Source organism: Hippocampus guttulatus, chromosome 11 (assembly GCF_054856545.1).
Source record: "Hippocampus guttulatus isolate MCC_2025c chromosome 11, RoL_Hgut_1.0, whole genome shotgun sequence".
NCBI classification, from domain to species: Eukaryota; Metazoa; Chordata; class Actinopteri; order Syngnathiformes; family Syngnathidae; genus Hippocampus; species Hippocampus guttulatus.
The window spans coordinates 16,216,795-16,240,078 of record NC_141271.1 but is presented as its reverse complement, the minus strand read 5'-3'; the positions used below and the strand labels follow the sequence as shown (position 1 = coordinate 16,240,078).

Here is a 23,284-nt window from a genome sequence, read left to right as displayed (position 1 = left end):
GGTGTCGGTGGTCGCGGCGCTGAGTGATGAGTGGGTGGGCTGTCTGCCCCCCCCCCCCCCCCCCCAGCTTCCACTCTCACGTCGGTGAGCAGAGACGAGATGAGACGTGGAGCGAGGTGACAGCTCACCGTCACATGTAGAGAGGCTGCCTGTGAGCACCAGATGAGGGGGGGGGGGGGGGGGCTTAGATCCAAAAGATAAGTTACTTCTCCAAAATGAGGGCAGGGTGGGGGTGGGGGGGGGGGTGCTCGTGTGCGCGCCAAGCTTTTGCAAGAGGCTGCAAACAGGTTGATGATGATCCCTCGTTGGCCCGCGTGTGCGCCAAATGCGGAGCGAACTCGCGCCAAATGCATCGTATCGTTGTGGAGATGTTAACAAACAGATTGGCTCAGTCATCTTTCGCATTCGCAGTGGCACCTTTCTTGTTGCGGTTGGAGTTGCGTTGAACTGCATTGCACCAAAGTTGGGGAGGTGTTTGGAACGTTTTAGTTACCTGTCAGAGAGGCGATGTAATGCCCCCCCCCTCCCACACACACACACACGCGCACACGTTTAATCGCTTTTGATAGCATGACCACGCTGAGGGGTTGTTTCTCATATTTTTGCTGATCTGTTGGGACGTCAAAATATTCCAGAGGCACAACAGCAATGCATTCTACAAACCACAGAACTAAACGTACTGTTAAATTGTTTCAGCATTATTGTAGCTCTCAAAATTTCTTTTCCCCTCATAGGATTAATAAAGTATCTATCTATCTGTCTGTCTGTCTGTCTGTCTGCCTGTCCAAATAAAATTTAAAAACTCCTCTGCGACTGGCTGGTTACCAGTTCAGGGTGTCCCCTCGTCTACTACTCCATAGTTATTTGTCACGTCCTTGTTTATGATGATACTAGTGCAGCGTGTACTACCGGAGACAAATTCCTTGTGTGTTCTACATACTTGGCCAATAAAGATGATACTCTGATTCTGATTCAAAGACATCTGGTATGGATATTCGTGATCATGTAGCATACATACACATACTGACATAATCATTTAATTTATTACTTTGTTTTACTGTCCAATTAATAAGTTAATAACCTGATCAGTGAGCAATTAGAGGCGTCGATTTAAAAGAGCAACAGCTGTAATTCGCATCACATTGTTGTGCACGCTACCACATTCGAGCCACCCGGTGGCGACAAATCCATACTTTCAAGTGTCCGTGAAACGTGAGCTAGTTGATTATTCCGCACACTGAGTACACTACACTGTAGTCTTGCAAGGCAATCATGACAGCTCCGCGGGCTTAAAGGGTGAGTTGCAGGTAAGAAGAGAGTTTCAGTATCATTCTATGTGCCAACTGAGACTTGCGCTATCGTGTGAGCTTGAGCGAGCTACCAAGTTATCGAGTTTTTCTAACCGAGTTCTGTATATGGGGCCTATTGAGCGAAGTGAGCTAGGAAACGCAAGGTGCTACGAGCTCTCCGGTGAAGCGCACCTCTTGACAGATGTTGTCAGTAATGCGAGCGGAGGGTGTTAATCGTGTGTTACAAAGATGCCGATTTGAGTGGTCATTTTTTGCATGTGAAGAGAAACGACATAAGTGCATATAAACACGGTTGACATTAAACCAGCTGTAACTTGCTAGCAGTTAGCCAACATTAAGCAGGCCCGGCTCCCAGCGTCAACATTTGAGTTTTTTCGGGCACACCCTTCAAAATAAAAATCATTTTGTGATCTGCTTTCCAGAAAAACGGACGTTGAGATTACATTGAAATATAATTGACTTTGGTTTTGTAACTGTAGCGTAGTATCAACTTGAACAATTTCAAATAACAAATTTTTGTTCTCATTATAAGCCGTGAAATAACTTTAATTTTGAAATCTCACCTAGTGTTTCCGCGTTCTAAATTTTACTACAACGACAAGAATAAGCTAACGAACCATCTAGCCAACCAGTTTAGCCGAACCCACTTTACATTAACAACAAACAGAGGCTGCAAACGCATGCAAACAAGTAGCTGCCGTGTTTCCATCTGCCTTTCGGTCACACGGGTCAGCCTTTACTCGCTGCAAACCTCCAGGAAGAATCGCCCAATGAGGTCAATTAGCAAACGCGAAATGTTTAACATTGGTTGCTCGCAACTTGGTTATGTCTCGTTTTTAGAAACGTCAAAACAAGCGGAACGTTTAAATTACTAAGTGTCTGACCAAGCTGTGTTGTCAGCGCTTCTGCGAACATGTAATTACGCACATTGTACAGAATACTCAATGTATTATTTAAATCATAACAGTGTGTTTGCATGAGTTATGCAATATTGCGGCGTCGCATGTTGTATTTTTGATGAACGGTAAGAACAAAATCACAAAATTTCACCGATACGAAACAGATCATCTCGTTCTGGAATTCCGGTGTAGAGAACAGTTTGTGAGATAACGCCCAAATCGTTGACCTGTTACACGAGTTCCTATTGGTTTGAGGATTAACTCTCTTGGGGGAAACATTTTCGTATGACTTCAGTTGCCGTGGTCAGAACATCTGCCACGCAGTTTTGAGTTTCGGTGTTTGAATCTGGGCACTGACCCTCCTGCGTGGAGTTTGCACGCTTGCTTCAACCCTTATTTGGCTTGGATCAGTGGCAGCTCACCAGTATGAGGACAAGTGCTGTAGAAAATGAATGGATTATTCTGCATTGTAATCTGCCGTGCAAATATTAGACTTTTCTTGCAACACGTGCTTACCTCATGTGTCGTTTTCTCACAGAGTCAGTCGCTACTCTTATGTACGATGAACACTGAGGACAAGTTGGAGGGCATGCTGTTTAAGTGCAGCAGCGGCGGGATAGACAGCGGTGGGAGAGTCGGCTTGGTGATGACGCTGGGGGAACGATCTCTGGCAGACCACCCGTTGTTGGCAGAAGACGATGACGATGAGGACGAAGATGAGAACTTGACCGTGAGCTCGCTGGTGACTCACGACCTGGTACCTCCCGAGCAGCTGATGATGCAGGAGATGTCCAAGAACAGTGGCGGAGGTGATGAAGAGGGAGGAGGAGAGGTGGGAGTGCATTTCCCCCTGAAGCTCACCCATAAATTGCCCTGCTTGCCTGTGAGTTTATTCCACTTAAATGTTTGGGAACTTCATTGATATTCAGTAAAAATTGCTGGACACTCTTGTATTTGTTTTATTTAGTAATGCTGTGATTAAAAAAATTCTTGTCTTAACTGTAAACAGAAGTGTCCATATGTTACAAGCTACTTACTGGTTTAAAAAAAAAAGAGTAGTACTGAAAGTAAGCTATAAATGCTTTTATTGTATTGGGCTTAAAATGCTGAAATAGTGATATGGGCTGTTGTGGGAGGCCTCTTTGGTCAAACACACTTTTTTGAATTATTTGGTACAATAGAGATAGACTATGAGTTGACTTCATATGTATATTTTTTAATGGACTGACAAATTAATTTTGTACAATTTTAGAGGTGATTGACTAGATACTACATTACGTTAAATAAATTACTACGTTATATAAAAACTAAATTTCAAGTTATTTACTGAGCTCCTGCTATAGAATACCAACGAGAAGTTGTGATCCAAAAAGGGGACTGCAAATATTCACAGGCTTCAATCGTGAATGTTATCTTATCAAGTTTATGGTCACTACACAGATATATGAATATTTTTCTCCCAGACTGGAATTAAAAAAAAAAAAAAAAAAAAGGTCTGTTAGCTAGCGCTAACCTTTTTTCCTACAAATACTTGCTCTTTTGAAAAATAGTGGCACATTTGTAACAAGTATGTTCAAAACCAGCTCCGGCATATCCTTTACGATAACCTCCAGCTAAAGCTAATGAGAAAAAAATATTTTGAGTTAATTTGTTGGTGCTGGCTGAAATGAGGTCTAGCGAGGTGTGCTAGCGACTCACATGTTATGTTCACACATTTTGACCACAAATACTTAGCACAAGAAGTCGGAACATTTGGTGGACCGTTGTGTCATTCCCATGGTCGGAATGATCCATCTTAACTCTTCTTTCAAACCCTCTGGTGTGCATGTGTAACGCTTGAAAATAATAGTCTTGTGTCTGCTGCTAGTCGACTGCTGATAAAACTACATTTCGGGAATGGCTAGAGCAGCTATTTTGAGCCACAACTTCACCTTGCCCTCAGGTATAAACTGCATGGACAAAGTCTTGTATGCAGCCTCCTCTCAAAAGAAACTTGTATCAAAACAAAACATTTTCAAACTAAATATTGCAATCTGAGGCTCATGAACCCACATATCGTCCAGCTGCAATGCTGTCCTATCAGCCGTTCCCGGTATCTAAAAATATTCACATTTGTCCCCCATGTGACGCCATCTTACAAATTTCATGACAGAAGTCAGTAGAATGCAGTGTGTACTGCGCATAAGTTAAGCAAAATATTAGCAACGTTCACCGCTGCTCCCGCATGGGCTTGAATGAACTGTGAGAACTCGCTTGCTTTGTAAAGCACCTTTACGATAGGTGAATTTTCAGCACATTTGTTTGCCTCACATCTCTCTCTCTCTCTCTCTCTCTCTCCCCCCCCCCCCCTCATTCTGTTACAGCTGAGCATCAAGCAAGAATTAAAACTGACCGAGCACCCACTGCAGATGAAGAAGGACAAAAAAGCAGTCAAGGACCTGATAGTGTGTCCCAAGAAGAAGAAAAGGAAACAGCGATCACCAGCAAAGGTAACGCCGAGGCAGAAAAGTGACAGCCATCCGATCGCCAAATACTTGCTAATATGGTCGAGACCGTTTTTCCCGAGATTATAAACTGATGTGTTTTACGGTTCTTTTTGCGGTTCTAGATTCTAAGCATTAACGAGGACGGTTCGTTTGGCATCCAAAGCCCCAAGTGCCATGTTTGTATTCACTGTAATGCAGCATTCAGAACCAACTACCATCTACAGAGGCATGTCTTCATTCACACAGGTCTGTAAACAGCAAAAAAAAAAAAAGGAAAATAATGTACAGCGTAAGATTTTATATGATTTTACGCTATATGAAATTCTAGGTGAGAAACCATTTCAGTGCAGCCAGTGCGACATGCGCTTCATTCAGAAATACCTTCTCCAGAGACATGAGAAAATCCACACTGGTGAGTGTTTCCGACCCAAATCTCTTTCTTTGACGCTTTTTGACCCAAAGTGGCTCATGGCGTATCTTTTTATACTTAGGTGAGAAGCCTTTCCGCTGCGATGAATGCGGTATGAAGTTCATCCAGAAATACCACATGGAGAGACACAAACGGACACACAGTGGAGAGAAGCCCTACCAATGCGACTACTGTCACCAGGTTACTTTTCTGGCTACTCTTTATGTCGCGGTGTCATGCCATGATGAGAATTTGGGGTATGAAGGGGTATGGATCCTGTATGTCCTAAAATAGATGCCTGGAATAGTCTCTTGGTGTGTTGGCGACGTGCCCAGCTCGCTGGAATCACTTTTTCTCTGGCCATGTTTCCACAAAGCGGTTCAGTATGGTGAAACCCTGATTTGGTTCATGTTTTCATTGCTAGCGCGAGGTACTAATAGCACACAGTGCCAGTTTAAAAAAAAGAAAGAAAAAAAGGGCTGAGCTTTAATCCGTTGTGTTTCCTGACTTTTAGTCAAAGATTTCGTGGGGTGCCGCTAAAAAAAAAATGTCACAAAAAAGTGTGAAAACTGAAATAATGATGATCGCGTTGACTCACAAATTGAATAACTTGGTGAAATCTGGTACCGTTCAATTGAACCCAAAGGTGATATACTCGCAAAAGTACTAATTTATTTTTGGCATAATACAGTCAAACCTCGGTTTTCGAACGTCTCTGTTCTCGACCAAATCGGTTTTCGACCAGAAATTTCAATTTTTTTATGCCTCGGATGACGACCGAATTTCAGTTCTCGAACAAACTGAGCGCATTTGAATGCGTCACTTGACTCCTCTCGCCTTCCTTACACGAGGAAGTGACGCTTCCTCATGGAGCGTTCCATTGTAAACAGACGTGTTCAATAAAGATTTTTTTTTAACTCATTCAGTACCAACCAATTCTGGACCAAGTCTGAAAAGACGTTTAAAAACGTCTTTGGGAGTGAATGAGTTAAAGAGCGGGGTTTCGGTTTTCGAACAAATCAGTTTTCGAACAGCCTTCTGGAACGGATTATGGTCGAAAACCGTGCCGTGGTATGACTGTATTGGGGAAAAAAACATGAACACTGCCATTTTTTGAAGAAGTCCGGTTTCAATTTTATGTTTAACGCTTTCGTGGACATCGGTTGCTACATGTGATCGGATTAAGGGGTGCATGAAAGGGTTACACAATCATTGTTTCTCTATCATCCGCAGTACTTCTCCAGAACTGATCGCGTCTTGAAGCACCGAAGGATGTGCCACGAAAACCGAGAGAGGAAGAGCAACAAGGCCGCCAATAAAAGTGGAGCACTGCACGAAGCAGACGCCTTAAGCCCCTTTCTCACCAAAGAGTGCGCGTTACCTAAGAAGAAGCGACAAAAGTGCGCCGACAAGTCGGACAGTTCTTGTTCGTCCGCCGCCGGCCAAGCGGACGAGCTCGCTGGCGCCGTGAAAGAAACCGAAGTGAAAGAGGAAGAGACACTCCATAAAAGTGAAGCTCTGCCTCTTTTTGCCCTGTCCTCCAAAGTCAAACACGAGTATGTGATGGGGGACTACTCTGTGGAGCTTCCAGAAGAAACCGCCGGCCAACACCGAGATGACAAGGAGGCGGCGACCCCGAAACTAGTCCTGAAAAAGGTGTCTAAGAGGAGGTTTAAACAGTCGGGCGAACAAGCTCCTTGCTTGGCCACGCTGTCCTCATTTGAGGAAAACAACAAAGTCACCCATTATACCTTTGAAATCGTGGACAAGCAAAGCCTTTTAGATGAAGTGAGCAACGCGGCGGAAACTCCAGCGAAGCCCGCGACGAGTAGCACCAACTACGACGACGCCATGCAGTTCCTCAAGAAGAAACGCTACCTTCAAGCGGCCGCGGCCAACAACAGTCGCGATTACAGCCTGAACGCGAGCGGCATCTCATCTCAGCCTACCGTCGCTCCAACGGCGGTGTCGGCCGTCATCGACGAAACGGTCCCGGCCACCATTCTGGAACCTCAGCCTATCAACCCGGAGATGAAGGCGATTCACGAGCGGAACGTGTTGCCGGATGAGGTTCTTCAGACCCTGTTGGACCACTACTCCAACAAAGCTAACGGCCAGTCGGAAATCTCCTTCAGCGTCGCCGATACGGAGGTGACCTCAAGCATATCCATTAATTCCTCGGATGTTTCGGACGGCAGCCCCGCCGAGAGCCTCGGCGCCGCCGGTTCTCAGACTCAGCCATCGACGGAGAAGGCCACTCTCTTGCAAGAATATTCCAAATTCCTCCAGCAAGCGTTGGAGAGGACCAGTCAGAACGACAGCTACCTGACGAGCCAGAGCCTCAGCCTGGTCACGGAAAACCCGACCTTAGCGGGGCAGCCGCTGTTCTCCACCGAGAAACAGTTTCCGTCGCCGAGTCGGTTCAAATCGGGGACGAGCTCCCCATTGAGATCCGCTATGGAGAAACCTCACTTCGGACTACTGGTGGGGGACTCTCAGCACTCGTTTTCGTTTTCAGGTGATGAAACCACTCCCCCTTCCACGGTGTCCACCTCTGACGAGGACTTCCTTGAACAGGTGTCACCTCCCAAAAAGACGGACTCCCCCCAAGCAATACTGCAGACGTTTCAGATTAGCACCTTCGATCCCAACTTCAAGTCTCATTTCCAGACCTCGAGATCTGGTTCCTCGTCACAGTTTACAGGTGCCAATGGACAAGTAAGTCTCCGGGGGCACAGCACAGACTTCTCGGAGTTCCCTTTAGTTCGAGTCGCCGAGACCAGGTCCCAGTTGAACTCGTCCCCAGACGTTTCATCAAGTGAAACCTTTGGTTGAGGAGTAACGCGTGGTGCGATTCCTACATGAATAATTTCTGCAGCACTTTATCCCATTTCACCTGCTTTGCCAAAGCACATCTCATTGCGTTTGGATACGTTTCTTTAGGCATTTTGGTAAAACATTACCAAAAAAAAAAAAAAACATTTTAATGCAGTTGAGCTCTTATTATAGTGGGTAAATATGGAACAATTGGCAGTACCCCATTAAAAAAGTTTGAATTTGCATTGAGAGATTAGGCGTTCAAAGGAAGTCAACCCCAAAATGTTCTTCACATTATGATGTTCGATGCAGCCCCGCTCATCTAAACCGGCATTCTGATTAATATTGCTTGTGGAATATGAGATAAGCAGTCCAATTCATTTGTCCATCCTAGGAGGCGGCCATTTTGCCCCTTGCTGTCAATTGAAAATGACATCACGGTTGCTCAGGTGACAACCAATCATGGCTCAGCTTCAGAAAACTGTTGACCTGTGATTAGTTGTTACCTGAGCACCTGTGATGTCATTTTCAGTCGACCGCAAGTGGCTAAGTGGTCACCCCCGAAGATGGACAAATGGATTTTACTGCTCAACTCATATTCCACTTACGCAGTATTAATCAGAATGCCGCGTTTAGACAAGCGCATAGAACATATTATCAAGAAACATTTGGGGTGGATTTCCCATTTTAATATGAGAGAGCAAAAATTTTATGCCATATTGGTATACATGTTTATGTTTTTGTCACTTTGTGCTTGCACACCCTTAAAACAGTCTTGTTTTCTCGTTAGCTACCCACCCTAGTTGATCATTGATGAAACGGTGAAGATAAAAGTTTTTGGTTTTTAATCCAGCTGTTCAACTGCTCACTTGTTGCCTCCTGAGATGACAAAACCATCGCGCTAATGTCGTGTCAATGATTTTTTAATGTTGCCACTTTACCTTTGCTTGAAATGCATGCCTCGTGGTGTGCACTGAATGGAAACCATTTGACAGGACTGAAGGATTCGGTATCCAATCTGAAATTTTGTTGCATTTTGTTGGGGGGGGTTGAATTTCATGTGAAAACACAGTTTGCCCACCTGTACATTTTTTTTCGTCATTGCCTGCATCAAACTGAAGTCCCTTACTCCCACATGAATTCGATGTCCTGTGGGTGAGTCGCCCACTCTTCCTAAACGCAATTTGTAGTGAAATGACTTAAAAGGATTGTGCTTGGCATCTGCACAATTTGCACATTTTTCACTACAAAATGAATGTAGTACTTTTGTATCACAGTGTCCAAAAAAAAAAAAAAAAAAAAGAATCCTGTAATTAAGAACACTTTTTTTTGTGAAGCATCATCAAATATTTTGAATGGAGACGATTCTCGTGTTTGGGGAAACAAACCATGTGATGGAAACCCCTTGTGTTGAGGTCATACGTTGAAACGAGGCAAAGTAGCGCACAAGTAAAGAATAATGATGTTTGAACACGCCGAAGTCTGTTTCGACCCGACTTTGCCGAAACGATGTGATTTGAAATCAAATGGTTTGAGTGACTTTTCCTCGAAAGAGTTGAGTGACGCTTAAGGTGCTATTAGGTGTTAAACACTGACCTTTTATGCCATCAGTTCCATTGACAATCAGGGACATACGGCACCAACAATAATCATCAGATATCTTATTTTTTTCTCCCCTTTAACATTCCCTTTTATACAAGTATATCCTGTAAATACGTTGTTTCTGTTTTTGCCTGTGCTGAGTACCCCCTTATAGCTACGCGTTGCTAGAGAGATGGCTTGTGCAAGACTGTTGTTTCCTTCGAGAAGCATATTTGTTTTGCAACATTGATTAGGTTTGACAACAAATCAGTTTCCTTATGAGATTTGTATATAAAGGGTGTAATCAGTGATATCAGAGGACGTCTTTTCTGTACAGTGCGTTGATGACGGGTTAAGGTGAATTTCAATGATTATTCTTGTAATTTAATGCAGTGGGGTTTGGACATCTTGGTGGCTTTTACTCTACACTCTCCCCCATAAAAGACAAAGCACTAAAACCTGCTTGACATTTTCTGGTTGTAAATGGCCTTCGTAGGTGACTTTTAAGCACAGTGGAGATGAACAATTCTTGTCCTGGCTAAAAAATAAATAAAAAGATCAATCAACTGAAATTGTTTTCGGATAATTTTAAATTCTCCCAAGCAAATAATGTGGTGGTTTGAGTTTCGTTAATTAAAAGGGCAGCATTATGTGTGTCCCCCCGAACCCCATTTTTGGCCTTAAGTGTCCTTGTATAAGCTAGTGAAAACTACCAGTTCTGTATAAAAAAGAAAAACATCTGGATTATGTCTTTTTAAATGAAAAAAAAAAATATTTAAACATATACTATTTTTGAACCATGAAATTTAAGGCACTGATATGTATGGTATATCATATGCACTCACTATACACTCAGTTGTCTCTGTACAAGTGGTTTGTGTCACCTTATTTCAATGTGAATCTCAGTCTGACAAATTCCTCCTAACTTAGGCTTTCACTGTGAGAACTAGTGAATCACAAAGGTTTATTTGCATGGTCAAAGTTGTGAACTTGTTTGACGACTGGCGTGACGCTTTTAATTGTAGCGGATTCATTTCAGTCAAATAACCCCATACCGTTAGAATTTTACAATATATGATGATTTGTAAACAATCTGATTAAGTTGTTCTCTTGAGTGTCGTGTCATGTCCATATGAATAAAATATTTCCCAAAAAATTCATAGGAATTTTTGGTTTTGATTTTCAGTGTTTTGTTTTCTAGTGCCTGCTGAAGTTTTTTTACATTTATCTTAAAAAAAAAAAAAAAAAAGATAAGGACCCTGACACGTATGTGCCTCCTTTCAGCTGTGATCTTTGGCAAACCTTAGCTACTAGATTTATTGCCAAAACCAACAGAGGTTCATTGTGCAAAACAGTAACACCCTGCAAACAAAGTACACAACCTTCAGTCCAGCTGCACACCTTCATACACACGCTCGGACCATGGAAACATTTTGCTTTTTAAGTCATTTTATCCTCAGCATGGACTAATTCTATTTTATGCAAGGTAGGTTTTTAAAACCATGTTCCCTCGCATGTCCTTTGGATTTTTCCGAATTAACTAAAACTGCTTGAAGAGTAAAAGTTACTCATTAGTGAATGTAAAATATCTAACAGTTATCATCAAACAACCGTATATAAAAACACCAAGTTGGTTAAAGTAAAAAAGAAAAGAAGTTGTCGCTATCCTTCATTCATATTTGTGTTCCTTCATGCTAGTTTGCATCCTGGTTGTCAGCTGTACTACTGTGTGCTTTAATCCGGATGTCTGTTATTGTAACCTAACAGGATCCCCGCAACACAAAAATGATTTCTCTAACAAGAGAATTAAATGCTATTCTTTAATCAGGGATTGAAATAAGTATCTGTATGAAGTGAACAAGGCAAACAACCCAAGCAATAGCAACGACATTGCGTCGGTAATCCCCTCAAACAGGGCCCCTTACAATCTATTCCTTGCTGGTGGGGAGTAATGGACACCCCGAGAGACAACTGTTAGTGGTCCGTATCAACAACAATTGGAGACCCCTTAGAAATAGCAATGTCACGTCGTGTGATTCTGCGATCTCCCGAATGTGGCTCTCTGGTAGCAGGCTTGTTTATTTTGAGCAAGCTTTGTTCATGTCTTTTTTTTTTTTTTTCATGCCCGAACTCAACCTCTAACGTTCTGGTGGTCACTTCCACGAACGCTGTAGGTTACAATGGAGTCCGTACCAGTGAGATGGACAGTGCATGCTCGTGATCAAGAGGGCAATGGAGCGGGCCTGCTGAAGGTGGGAAATTTAAGCAACGCCAACCCTCACGAGCAAGATCTGTTCCACGAGGATGCAAAGGTGAGGTCAGACTTTTCTTCATAGTTTTACATGCACAGTTCTGTTTTCTCTGCAAAAAAACATCATTAACCCCAAAACACAAACACTGTAGCCTAAATTGTTGGCTAGTACTTTAATGCAGGTGACCACACACTGTGGTCCTTGACCTCTTTAACTCATTCAGTACCAGCCAATTCTGGACCAAATCTGAAAAGACGTTTAAAAACGTCTTTGGGAGTGAATGAGTTAATATAATTTCAAACTCGTGTAACGATACCCTCAAAAATGAATAACTTCTACATTTTTCCTTTTCAGGAAAAAAATGCACAGGACTTGTGAGGAGACTGATTATCAAGCAATGAAACGGACCCTCTGTCGTTTGTTAACTTGAGCTTTTTAAGTGCGATTGAGCAGAGCAAAAACATACGCATCGGTTTTGTACTGTACACGACATTCACCATAATAAAATCTGTAAAACAGTTAAGGCAAACATGCAGTTTTATCACAGAGGAGAGAGAGATTTTACTTGTAAATCAACATTTGCTTTCATTTGTGTCATGAAAAAGACACCGCCCTTTGCACAAATACAAGTTTGGCTTTGACGTGGCAGTTGCTCATGTTGGCATTTCATTATTCGTATGTTAGCCGCCTGCTAAGGTAAAATAAAAGGATTGAGCGCTTTAGACATAAATAACAAAAGATAAAGTCACCTGATGGACAAATTATGTTTCAACAGCACATTTTAATATTGGCCTGCAGTTGCATAATTTATTTGTGATGTCACAGTAGCAGTTGAAGAGCTGTCGTTTTTCTCGGTCCAGGGCTCTCAGCAGTCCTGTCAACCTTGGTGGAGAATCAAGCTGTTTGTGTGGGAGCCGGTTCTCTTTGGTACCTGGGATGGTGTCTTCACCACGTGCATGATTAACATCTTTGGCGTTGTCTTGTTCCTGCGTACTGGCTACTTAGTGGTGAGTACATGCCGTTTGCTACTGTGGAAACGTATGCCCCTAAAATTGAAGAGAGACAAAGAATATGTTGTGAGAATTCAGCTCAGTCCTTTTTTTTTTGTTTGTTGGGATTTTTCATCATAGATGGCCATATGTTTTTTTCCCCCTTGTGATAGGGTCTCAGTGTTGACAAAGTAGAAAAAAAGACCATAGAAGCGGAAATTCAAATGAACCTTTTCAGGGACAGCGGTTACTACAGTGGACAGCTTACCACGTTATCATGTTACAGGGTGCATGAAAGGGTCATAGCCCGCTGTACTTGTGTACCGTATTTCCTCAACAAATGTCCTCTGCTCCAATGTCTTAATTTATCGCCAAGGTAATCATAAGGAAATGAATGAAAACCTCTTTTAAAGGCACGTTGCAGTGTTGGTTTGCTTATCTTCCAGGGCAACACAGGTGTGCTGCTCGGGATGCTCCTGGTCTCCATGGTGGTTCTGTTTGCTTTGGTGACAGTGATGTCTGGGATTGGAGTGTGTGAATACTGCGGGGTTGGAAGTGGAGGTGTGTACTCCATGATCTCCACAGTCCTTGGGGGCAGGTTGGGAGGCACTATGGGTCTCCTCTATGTGTTTGGACAGGTGAGAACCAAATTAGATTCACACTTTTTTTTTTTTCTGGTGCCGACATCGAAGTAAGTCAGACCATGTCGCCTGCCTTCTGCCGCAGTGCGTTGCCGGTGCCATGTACATCACCGGATTTTCGGAGTCGGTGGCACAGCTGCTGGCTCTTCAGAGTCAGTGGGCAGTGCGAGGCATGTCAGCTGCAGTACTGCTCGCCCTGTTGGGAATCAACCTGGCAGGTGTCAAGTGGATTGTTCGACTCCAACTGCTGTTGCTGGCGGTGCTGGCCATCTCCACTCTCGACTTTGTCATCGGCACTTTCACGCACCTCGACCCAGGTAAGGCAACAGACGTGAATGTACACTTGCGGAGGACCACCGGGAGGTACCTCAGGATGATCGTTGATAAATTCACATTTTCCAAGATATGCTGGCTGGTGTGTGTTTAGGTTTTTATTCATCACTATTAATCATCGTGCTTTTTCGACTGGAACAAGCGATTCATTTTAGTTACCGTTGAAAGAGTACCCCGCAGTTGGCTCCAGAGAATATCACTGTTGAGCATGTACGATCTGTGTCGACCAGCAGGTGTCGCTCTACTACCACCTAATAAGGACACGAAGGATATTTGATCATAAATATACTGTACATTTCAAGCAAGCCCTAAAAAAAAATATTTAAAAAAAAAAAATATATATATATATATATACATTTATTCCAGTGTAGGACATTTTTAATAAAAAGTTTTTTTTTTGTTTTTTTTTAGTTGGTTATGTTTTTGAGCAGACTTACAGGAAGTCGAATTTCCTGTTCTGACTGATTACCCATGTCCTGTCCAATAGGAAGAGAAATGTACTGCTTCAATCTGAACTTAAAAAAAACATTTTATGTGTAAAAAAGAGCTGTGCTCGCAAAACTAATCTTGTCCAGATCACGTATCCGAAAACTGAACGACTACCTAAACTAATCACATGTCCAGGTTTTTCCAGTTAAGGGCTGTGTGTTGTTGTGACCTCATATTTGGCAGTTGGCCAGAAAGTCCCTTAGCTGACTGGGACAGCCCAGATTAGAACAGAGTACCGAACACTCAGCTACATCCTGAAGGATGACAAACCTCTGGGGTCACCATAACCGAGGCAGTAAATGAAATCAAAACTTTATGCCACAATGTTAATCAAACGATTATGTTTATACATATCGACCTATTCCTGATACGGTTGGGTTTTGTAAATTTTCTTCAGAGAGCGAGGTGAGCTCATTTGGTAGATGAGGTCCTTTGATTACTTTGATATGAATCATACACTTTTCCCATTTTTGCGGAAATCCAACCCGGAGTTAAAAGTTCATTTGCTTGCTCATATCCACTCCGGTTAAATGTTGTTCATCTCTAGAAATTTTGTGAATATGGTATCAAGCCTTTGTCATACCCGGTGGGAGGAGGATTTCTCCATTGAAATATGTTTTGACTCTTTGAGCGCGCAGAGAGTGCCGGTTTATTGTCTGCGCAACCACAACCACATCAAGTTTGACCACAGCACTCTCATTGTGATGCAATAAAAAACGTTCTATGCAGTTGAAGACACCCCCCCCCCCACCCCCGAACGAAGCTACAATGTGGTTCTAGGTCCACGGCTTTCGGGTGTTAACCAGACTCACCCACATATTTGCAAAATGACAAAGAAAGAAAGAGTTCAGATGAGAGGCCAGCTTCTACCCTGGCAAGCAGCACGGCTCTCTGTGCCTCTTCGCTCATGTGCAGCTGCCAGTCATCTCAGTGGGACCTGCCTCGCCGCCGCAACCTCACAGCCCGATGATGCGGGTGAACGTGGGTGACAAAGAGGTCAGGCGTAGGGAGAGGCCTCCAGACACATGTAATCTGCATTCCAGTGTGTATCAAGAGGAATGCCGAACACAAAAGAGGAGCCCCATTCTGTTCTTATACAACCTTCCTCACACAATATGGATGCCGCCACTTGACTGTCGTGATTGCACTTCAACATTTGGTAATTTCGACTTATTTTTATGTCCTTAAACTCATCCAAACAGATCTTGTAAAACAGCAGGTGCTCCTCATTGCCTTCCTCTTTGCGCCTTGTTTCCCCCTGGAATGATGATCAATTGCGGAGAATAATCATGTGTATCCATGATAGCCAAGGCCCTTGAATCCCCTTTCCCCCCCCCCCCCAAAACAAATGATGTCTGGTAATTTCATGACCACCTTGAGGCACAGTATGAATCGAATATCTCTTCAGTTCGCAGTTGTTATGTAACAAAGGCAGAGTGTTAACGCGTACTGCACACTGACCGTGTCACGTATTGCAGATTCTGATTGTTTGCATAGAGGGTGGCTCCACATCAGGACATAGTGGACTTGGCTCGGGTCTTGTTCTGGAGTCCCTGTACACTTTCTCCCGAAATTCCTGGTCTGGGTTACTTGCACTTCCAAACCTCTACATCCAGCTGTTTTGTGTTTGTGTTGTCCTTTCGCAACAAAAGAAAAACCTTCCTGCCGTCTTTCTCTTGTTCCCCCCCCCCCCCCCCCCCCTCCAAACTTGGAAGCCGCACAGCTTCTGAAAAGGGTGGTTACTTCCTTTTGGATAAACATGTCATTAATCTGAGAGAACACATTCTTTCCCATCGCGAGATAATCAAGGGGGGAAATGTCCGGTGTTGGCGAAGCACTTCAGAGTCAATAAAAGGCCTCCAGCAATGCAGAACAAACTCACTAACTAGTTTGAAATTAAAGACACATGTTTGGTGGAGGGCCGGTTAAGTTATGTTTTTGCGTTTTTGTATTGAGATCCGTTTTAATGGGTTTATTTTGATACGTTAAATGGGGGAACCCTTTTGAATAATATTGATTGTTGAAGTCAAAAGTCTAATCGGTGCACCTTTCCTTTGAGTGCGCTAACAATTGATCAATTGATCTGACATGATCAGCGTTCTATGTAAACACAAGCACGCTATCAATTGAAATAGTATTTCTCTTGGTAAGCCATATCGGTGGGTAAGAGGTTATGACTGTTGTCGTTGCGCAAAAAAAAGCTGGTCCTCGTGGCACGAGGTTCCTTAATGACGGTTCTTCCCGTTGTGCTGCCTCCTCTTTTTTAGCGCATGGTTTCATTGGTTATTCGGTTGGTCTGCTCACCCGCAACACGCTGCCTGATTACAGCCCGGGAGAAAATTTTTTCACAGTCTTCGGGGTCTTCTTCCCTGCAGCTACAGGTGGGCGCGCCCACCCATTGACTTAAAGGACGACAGTCTTTTCACGTTGCTGACATTCCTGTTTGTGTGTTGTGTCTCTGCGTGTGGAGGTGTTATGTCAGGTTTCAATATGAGCTCGGATCTGCAGCGGGCTGAGCACAACATCCCTTTGGGAACACTGGCAGCAGTCTTCACCTCGTAAGATAAACACACACTTGCTTGCATACAAGATGATAAAATGCAAAAAAAAAAAAAAAGAATGAACACAAGATGGGATAGGAATTTTTTTTCTTGAATTGTTGACCTTTGTTAGTTCGACTACCACCTCCAAAAATCTGTGATATTTCATTGAACTTCATTTCCGTTGTAAATGTATTAGTGCAGGGGTGTGCAAAGTTTTTTTTTTGGTGAGGGCCAAATACAGAAAAATAAGCAAATGGCCGGGCCTGACACAAGAAGTGACATATTGACACATGCTTGTTCGGCACCCGTATACGATGCGTAGCTCTGATGCTTGGTCTCATAGTGCCGACGGACATTGTACTCCTTCATCACGGCAAAATCTTCATCGTAAATCAAACAGACACACTTTCCTTTGATTTCTTTGAAGAAATATTCATTTTCCCACCATGTTTTAAATCTTCTGCACTCACTTGCTATCTTTCGTTTCTTTGGTGCTGCCATTTCTGGTGACTCGTGGTAAATGTTTTTCTTTGCTTAATTTTGTTTAGTGGAGAAGCACCTTTTCCGTTACTGGCTGCATCTAGTGTTGAAATTGAGAAGTTCAACAGAGTTGAGCTCAAGCGCCATGTGCGGACCATATTCACCTATATTTTCAGAATAAATTCTGATCAATAAATTCGGGCCAATAAAAACAAACCAGTGGGCCGCATTTGGCCCGCGGGCCGTACTTTGGCCGTATATTAGTATAATGAACTACAATCCAACTTCTACTTGCAAACAGCAACATGTGTGAGCTAGCTGAAAGGACGGAGGATGATTTGGTGGAAATTTTTGGCTAACGTTAGCATTTTACGAATGACCCGAACCTTCATTGAGCAAGGTCCATTAGCAAGATGGCCGTGTGCCGTTTCACAAATATATTTCTAATTTTATGTGTCTTCACGTTTAGCCGCGTGGCTACTTTCAAAACAGTTGTCACTCATGACAATTTTTATTCGTGATAGACTACACTGTTTTGAAGCATATACTCCACTCACACGGGGACACGTACTGTGCCATTAGGTACGATCTGAAAGACATCACTGGAGATAACAAACCCAAATCCGCATTTGCTATGTTCAAATGTCATTGCACAGTTCTTTCATAAAAATGAAAAAAAAAAACCTTGTGGAATAAGTGTAGTGCACTGTTGGTGACCCACAGGTGGTTCCTGTATCTGGTCTTTGTCTTCCTCCTCGGTGCCATATGTAGCAGAGAAGCTCTGCGCTCTGACTTCTTGATAGCAGAAAAGGTAACTTCTCAACACAGCGGAGATCACCCTAAAAACCTCAATGTTATCGCGAACATGACCAGCGAGTTGACTTTGCGTTTTAGACACAAACCGCGTTAGAAAGTACAAAATTAGACTACTTAGTCTGGAAAACCACTGTAAAAACAAGCTAACTGTCAAAAAGCCTCTGCGTACACCATCTGTCCCTTGAGTTTACCCTGTTAGGTTTCATTTACAACCTCATCTTTTCGCACACGTTTCGACCGTTGAAGCTGAATTTACCTCGAATATTTCCAAAATGTGAAGTTACTTTTTATGTCAAATTTAGAGGACAGTCTATGTCGATTGAAGCTTTTTAAAAAAATTGTCTCTCATGCTACTGCATTAATACAATTGAGTTTTTCTACAATTGGTCTCAGTTCTGTATTTTGTTTATGATATTTGAGCGAATATATTTTTGAATGTAACATACTTTATACTACACATCAAATGACTTTCTGATTTGCATTGGGGCTTTTTTCCTCCCAATTACTTTTGTGTCCCTTTTCGTCAGGGCCTGTGCTACAGATGCATTTGGGTCTGTCCTCTATAAATGAGCCAAGCAAACAATTTTTTGTATTCCCACCTTATTCTCAGAACATGTTACAAAAGCACTCAATCAATGGAGTAATAACAAAATACTGTGTGACATAATGCATGCCTCGCGAGTGACTTAAGTTACATTCATGGCAAACTGACTCATTAACTTGGACTTGTTCATCCGGGGTTAGTTCTCGCTGTTTTTATTTTATTTATTTATTTTTTTTAGGTCTGACTACAGCGGAACTGAATAGGGTGTTTGCACCCCACCCCATCCTCTTCCAGCCTCTGTTTGTTTTCTCTCTTCCTTCAGGTCTCCTTGGTGGGTTTCCTGTTTCTGCTGGGCCTCTATGTCTCCTCCCTGGCTTCCTGCATGGGCGGCCTGTATGGGGCGCCCAGGATCCTGCAGTGCATTGCTCAGGAGAAGGTCATCCCTGCACTTGCCTTTTTAGGAAAAGGGGTAGGTTGCATCAATGGTGCTATACCATACATGAAGTGTGGTCTGAGCATGCCAAGACACCGAAATTAATTACCCTACAAAGACTTTGAGGCTAAATGATCAGTTTGTTACTGTCGTATACCACTACTAAATAGCAATTTAAAAAGGTTACTGCTGAAAAAAGTACTTTTTCTGATGCATGAAGCGTTGCTATAATTACTGTACGTCATCATATCTGTAACAACTACAAGCTTGTCTTAGTTCTGTCCAACGGGGTGAAAACTGGTTGCATCTCAGTGTTGCTTCCATTTGAAGTCATAATAGCAATTTGAATGTGATACAGCATGTTTGGGTGAGGACTTAAATAACCGGACTCTGCTTTTGGGGCGTCACTTCCCTTTGAGTGGCAAATCGGTAACAGGATTATTCATTCATTCATATTCGATCCCATATTAAATCGTTAAATAATGGACAGCAGAGGTGTCAAAAAATATATATATTTAAAGTATATATATATAAAGAAGTCAAGAATCACGTTTTATTCAACTATTGTTTAAGTAACTGTAATGAGGGGTTTGGTTACAAGAAAATGCTTACAAATATGTCTCTTATTTATTACATGTGAACATTTGAAATTTTGGTACACATTTTCGGAAGTACTATGGAAATTGTCATCTTTTATTTGCTTTCGCCGGCCGCTTAAAACGATGTGGCAGGCCACATCTGGCCCCCGGGCCTTGAGTTTGACACCTGTGATGTACAGCAAACCGGTACACGTCAATGAAATTCCATGCAAACAAATTAAGTGTTTTAACTTCGGCGGCTGGACTGGAAAAAAGTGGCTAATTATAGCGCGTGAACTCCACTTCATAAAAGTGAGGGGACTGGCTGCATTACAGCAATGACTTGCTCACTGCACACACAGAAATACAAAGAGTTCTGATGACATCTTGACCCCATCCACCCCCCCCCGCCCCCACTTTCCCTCAGACTGGCAGCAGTGTCTGACCTCTCTCAGTGGGTTGGAATGAGGCCCCGAGACATCTTGGCCCAAATCAAAGGTTCGGAACAAACGCAGGAAGGGCGACAGGCTGGACTCTGCCCCGCTGTGTGCTCTGGACCTCTGCCAGGCACACAGCGGCGCTCATGTATCTGTCCGATAGGTCCGAGGAAGGCAAAGCAAGCTCTTGTACGCTTCAAAAACCAATTACACTGATAGGCAATTTAGAATTTCTGTTGTGTGGTCAGCGGATGTGGTGAAAACCGACGCCACAGAAAGGCCCAATATCATTTTGATTGGCAGGGACTCTTCATACTGATTGTGAGAACTGGAGGGAGCAAAGCAAGTAGAGACAATGTTTTTTTGGGGTGTCCCCCCCCCCCCCCCCCCCACCTAACTCATTCACTCCCAAAGATGTTTTTAAACATCTTTTCAGACTTGGTCCAGAATTGGCTGGTACTGAATGAGTTAAGTCCTGGCATGCTATGACTAACCGCTATGTCAAACTGTCCAACAGAAGGGCCCAAACAAGACTCCCGTGGCAGCCATTTGCCTGACTGGCCTGCTGTGCATGGCCTTCCTTTTCATCGGCCAGGTCAACGTGCTGGCCCCCATCGTCACCATCAACTTCATGCTCACCTACAGCTTCATTGACTACTCCTACTTTTGCGTGTTCATGACCTACCAGTTGAAGAACAAAGACCAAAGCAGCCAACAGAGATTCACCAGACAGATATCCGAGCCCCTGATTGAAACATCCGCCGCTGACTATGGCTGCGGAGGGAAAAGTCCACAGAGGAAGGGCACTTTGATGGAGTTCACTATGGACATGGATCGGATCTTTCCAACAGCCTTGAATGGAGTTGCTTGGCCCGGGAAAACCTCACAAGGGAGGAGCGCAAGCAAGGAGGCCAAGAAGAAGCTGATGGATAGTTTTGGCTTGGACCCGCGCAGCAGCAATGCCTTTGCTGATGAGTCAGCTCAGCCCCACGAAGGACCTGAGGTGGGGCAAACAAAAACCTGTCTTGTTGAGCATCCACCTTCTGAGGCTCACAGCAAAGGTGCTTCATTTTATATGTGGAGATCAAACCATCATCCACAATTTATTTGCGCAAATGATGTCACTAGAACTATTGAGAGAAGGAGAATAAGAGCATTTTTTTTTAACTCAACGATCTCTCCCGACTGTTTTAGCCACCGGAGGCAAAGCAGAGCAGCACAACTTCGAAATCCAACCCCAGCCCGACTCAATCTTTGCAAAGTTTAGAAATCATTGGATGGCTCTTATTGGTGTAAGTTTGACACGAGCGTTATTTGTTCCACCTAACGGATTTGAATCAAGATGTGTCTCCCATGTCTTCTCTTTCAGGCACTGAGCTCCCTGTTGATTATGTTTGTTATTCAGTGGGTTTATGCCCTAGCAAACATAGTCGTCGCCCTGCTGCTGTTCTTCTACATTGGCAAAACAAGCCCTGGACTACACCGAGGTGACTTCCACACTTAGATCTCTGAATCCTGTGCTGTGGCATCAAATGCACATCATCAAGTCAATTAATATATTTCAGGCATTTCATTTCCTTAAGTACCAGCCAATTCTGGACCAAGTCTGAAAAGACGTTTAAAAACGTCTTTGGGAGTGATTGAGTTAATGTTGTTTGTTTTTGAGCTCATCCCTTCACGGACTCATCAAAGAAAGCAAAATGAATGTGGCACATTCCCATTTGGTGACCATATTGCGTGCTAGAATATGAACTCTGCTTGTGGGCTCAGGCTGGCAGCTGCTGGGATTCAATTTTCCAAGAATGGAGGGTGTAAGATTTTCTGAGTGTCGCATCCACATCCAGTCGTGCAGCCAATATGTACAATTTGTCTGCTGCTTCAAGTGTTTAGTGCTTGTGCAACATGCGGTTGATCGGATGATGCCACCAGCCCCTCCCACGTGCTTCACCACTTTTCTGTCCCACTATGATATATCTGAAACATTTCCAGAATTTTGGGCTAACCTTTTGTCACCGTTCATTTCAGGTGTTGCGGCTCGATTCAGTTTTTTGATGTGGCTCAAATCAATATTCAACAGGATTTGCAGGTGTCTTTTTTTTTTTTTTTTAAACCTGCTTCAGTTCCACCATAGACGACTTTAAACTTGAATATGAGTGACACATTCCTGTCTTGGTGCCAGGAGGAGGGCGTCTCCCAGAGATGAAATCATCGTGACGCCCTCTCTGTCGGGGGTCGGCCTGACAACTAAACAGCTGACGGAGGAAAACGCTGACTTTGCGTCTCGCAGCCGCTGCCACCAGTCCTCGTTCATCAAGAGGGATGAGACGGTGCAACCGCCACATGGGTGACTAAAACGCTACCTCAATGGATTTACTTTACGCGTGATGCCATTTCAACAGTTAATTGTAAAGTAACAGATTTACATTGACCAAGCCAGTGTGTGAGGAATGACAATTTTATCCTCTTGAACTTTGACTTTCTTGAGAGAACATAAAATAAGACCACTGTTCAAGATGCTTACAGCAATGTTTTTGCAATCATTAAACCGAGATGGAACATAATGCTCCATATCTTCACACTTATTCATCATCTGCTGTTTTTAACGAAGTTGCAATTAGAAGTGGAAAGAAACCATAACATGTCACATTGATCTCTCGGTTTCATAAAAATATGGACGCTCTAGGCCGTAAGCATGACTTGACATCAATGTCGTCAGAGTGGACGCTTAGTAAGTGCTCCGACGGTTTTACTGCTCTCGCAACCCAGTTTCCTCTGCGTCTATTATTCTAATCCTGTAAAAATGTACAGTGAATTTTGTATCTAAACGACATCGGTTCAGAATCTTTATGAGCTAATCTTGTGGTTTCTGAAATAATCTTCTGCTTGTGGAAGAATAATTCAGCTCATCAGCTTTATCAACACCAGCCCCAAATGTCTGACCTGACTGGAGGGACAAACATTTGGACCAGGTCACAAAGGCCTATTGTTCACGATCGCCACCTCCACTCAAAACACATTTTTCTCAAGCCTTTCATGATTATAATGTTACATTAAAATGTTGCAGTCTGTGCGAGTGGCTGGGTGTGAGTCATGGCTGATAGCATCTCTTGAATGAATGTTTCTTCTGTTACTGCTTGTGGGAATAAAGCGACTGAAGAGCATCAGCAACCGTGTCGTCCGTTAACCACATATGAGGGTATTACATGTATTATTAAGAATAAGAAAACCTTTATTCGTCTCACAATGG

The 23,284-nt window shown here is 43.2% G+C and overlaps 2 protein-coding genes across 6 annotated transcripts; both read left to right on the top strand.

The window, feature by feature from the left end:
• The first annotated feature begins 1,205 nt into the window (after positions 1 to 1,205).
• Positions 1,206 to 10,662, top strand: znf148 (zinc finger protein 148). Of its 3 annotated transcripts, none has more exons than XM_086123741.1 (7): positions 1,206 to 1,307; positions 2,748 to 3,092; positions 4,573 to 4,698; positions 4,818 to 4,941; positions 5,024 to 5,107; positions 5,187 to 5,305; positions 6,338 to 10,662. In XM_086123741.1, exons 2-7 carry the CDS (start codon positions 2,772 to 2,774, stop codon positions 7,937 to 7,939), a joined length of 2,376 nt encoding a protein of 791 aa, XP_085979867.1. In that variant the 5' UTR covers positions 1,206 to 1,307; positions 2,748 to 2,771; the 3' UTR covers positions 7,940 to 10,662. The 3 variants fall into 3 exon arrangements, with proteins under 3 accessions (XP_085979867.1, XP_085979869.1, XP_085979868.1); XM_086123743.1 differs by having other exon boundaries at positions 1,221 to 1,296; XM_086123742.1 differs by lacking the exon at positions 1,206 to 1,307 and adding an exon at positions 1,948 to 2,085.
• Positions 10,663 to 10,858: 196 nt separating this feature from the next.
• Positions 10,859 to 23,201, top strand: slc12a8 (solute carrier family 12 member 8). 3 transcript variants are annotated; one of them, XM_086123745.1, is made up of 14 exons: positions 10,859 to 10,988; positions 11,677 to 11,814; positions 12,615 to 12,761; positions 13,190 to 13,381; positions 13,470 to 13,701; positions 16,474 to 16,587; positions 16,689 to 16,764; positions 17,953 to 18,040; positions 18,912 to 19,058; positions 20,555 to 21,098; positions 21,232 to 21,329; positions 21,407 to 21,524; positions 22,063 to 22,123; positions 22,217 to 23,201. In XM_086123745.1, exons 2-14 carry the CDS (start codon positions 11,683 to 11,685, stop codon positions 22,383 to 22,385), a joined length of 2,118 nt encoding a protein of 705 aa, XP_085979871.1. In that variant the 5' UTR covers positions 10,859 to 10,988; positions 11,677 to 11,682; the 3' UTR covers positions 22,386 to 23,201. The 3 variants fall into 3 exon arrangements, with proteins under 3 accessions (XP_085979871.1, XP_085979870.1, XP_085979872.1); XM_086123744.1 differs by having other exon boundaries at positions 16,677 to 16,764; XM_086123746.1 differs by lacking the exon at positions 22,063 to 22,123 and having other exon boundaries at positions 16,677 to 16,764; positions 22,217 to 22,402.
• The last annotated feature ends 83 nt before the right edge of the window (positions 23,202 to 23,284 follow it).

What these genes read in the sequence shown, in the direction of transcription:
- znf148 (XM_086123741.1), top strand. Translation starts at nt 2,772, where the DNA reads ATGAACACTGAGGACAAGTTGGAGGGCATGCTGTTTAAGTGCAGCAGC. An exon ending in ATAAATTGCCCTGCTTGCCT is followed by an intron (nt 3,093 to 4,572) that starts GTGAGTTTATTC and finishes ATTCTGTTACAG; the next exon opens with CTGAGCATCAAGCAAGAATT. An exon ending in AATGCGACTACTGTCACCAG is followed by an intron (nt 5,306 to 6,337) that starts GTTACTTTTCTG and finishes TATCATCCGCAG; the next exon opens with TACTTCTCCAGAACTGATCG.
- slc12a8 (XM_086123744.1), top strand. Translation starts at nt 11,683, where the DNA reads ATGGAGTCCGTACCAGTGAGATGGACAGTGCATGCTCGTGATCAAGAG. An exon ending in TCCTCTATGTGTTTGGACAG is followed by an intron (nt 13,382 to 13,469) that starts GTGAGAACCAAA and finishes CTTCTGCCGCAG; the next exon opens with TGCGTTGCCGGTGCCATGTA. An exon ending in ACTTCTTGATAGCAGAAAAG is followed by an intron (nt 18,041 to 18,911) that starts GTAACTTCTCAA and finishes CTCTTCCTTCAG; the next exon opens with GTCTCCTTGGTGGGTTTCCT.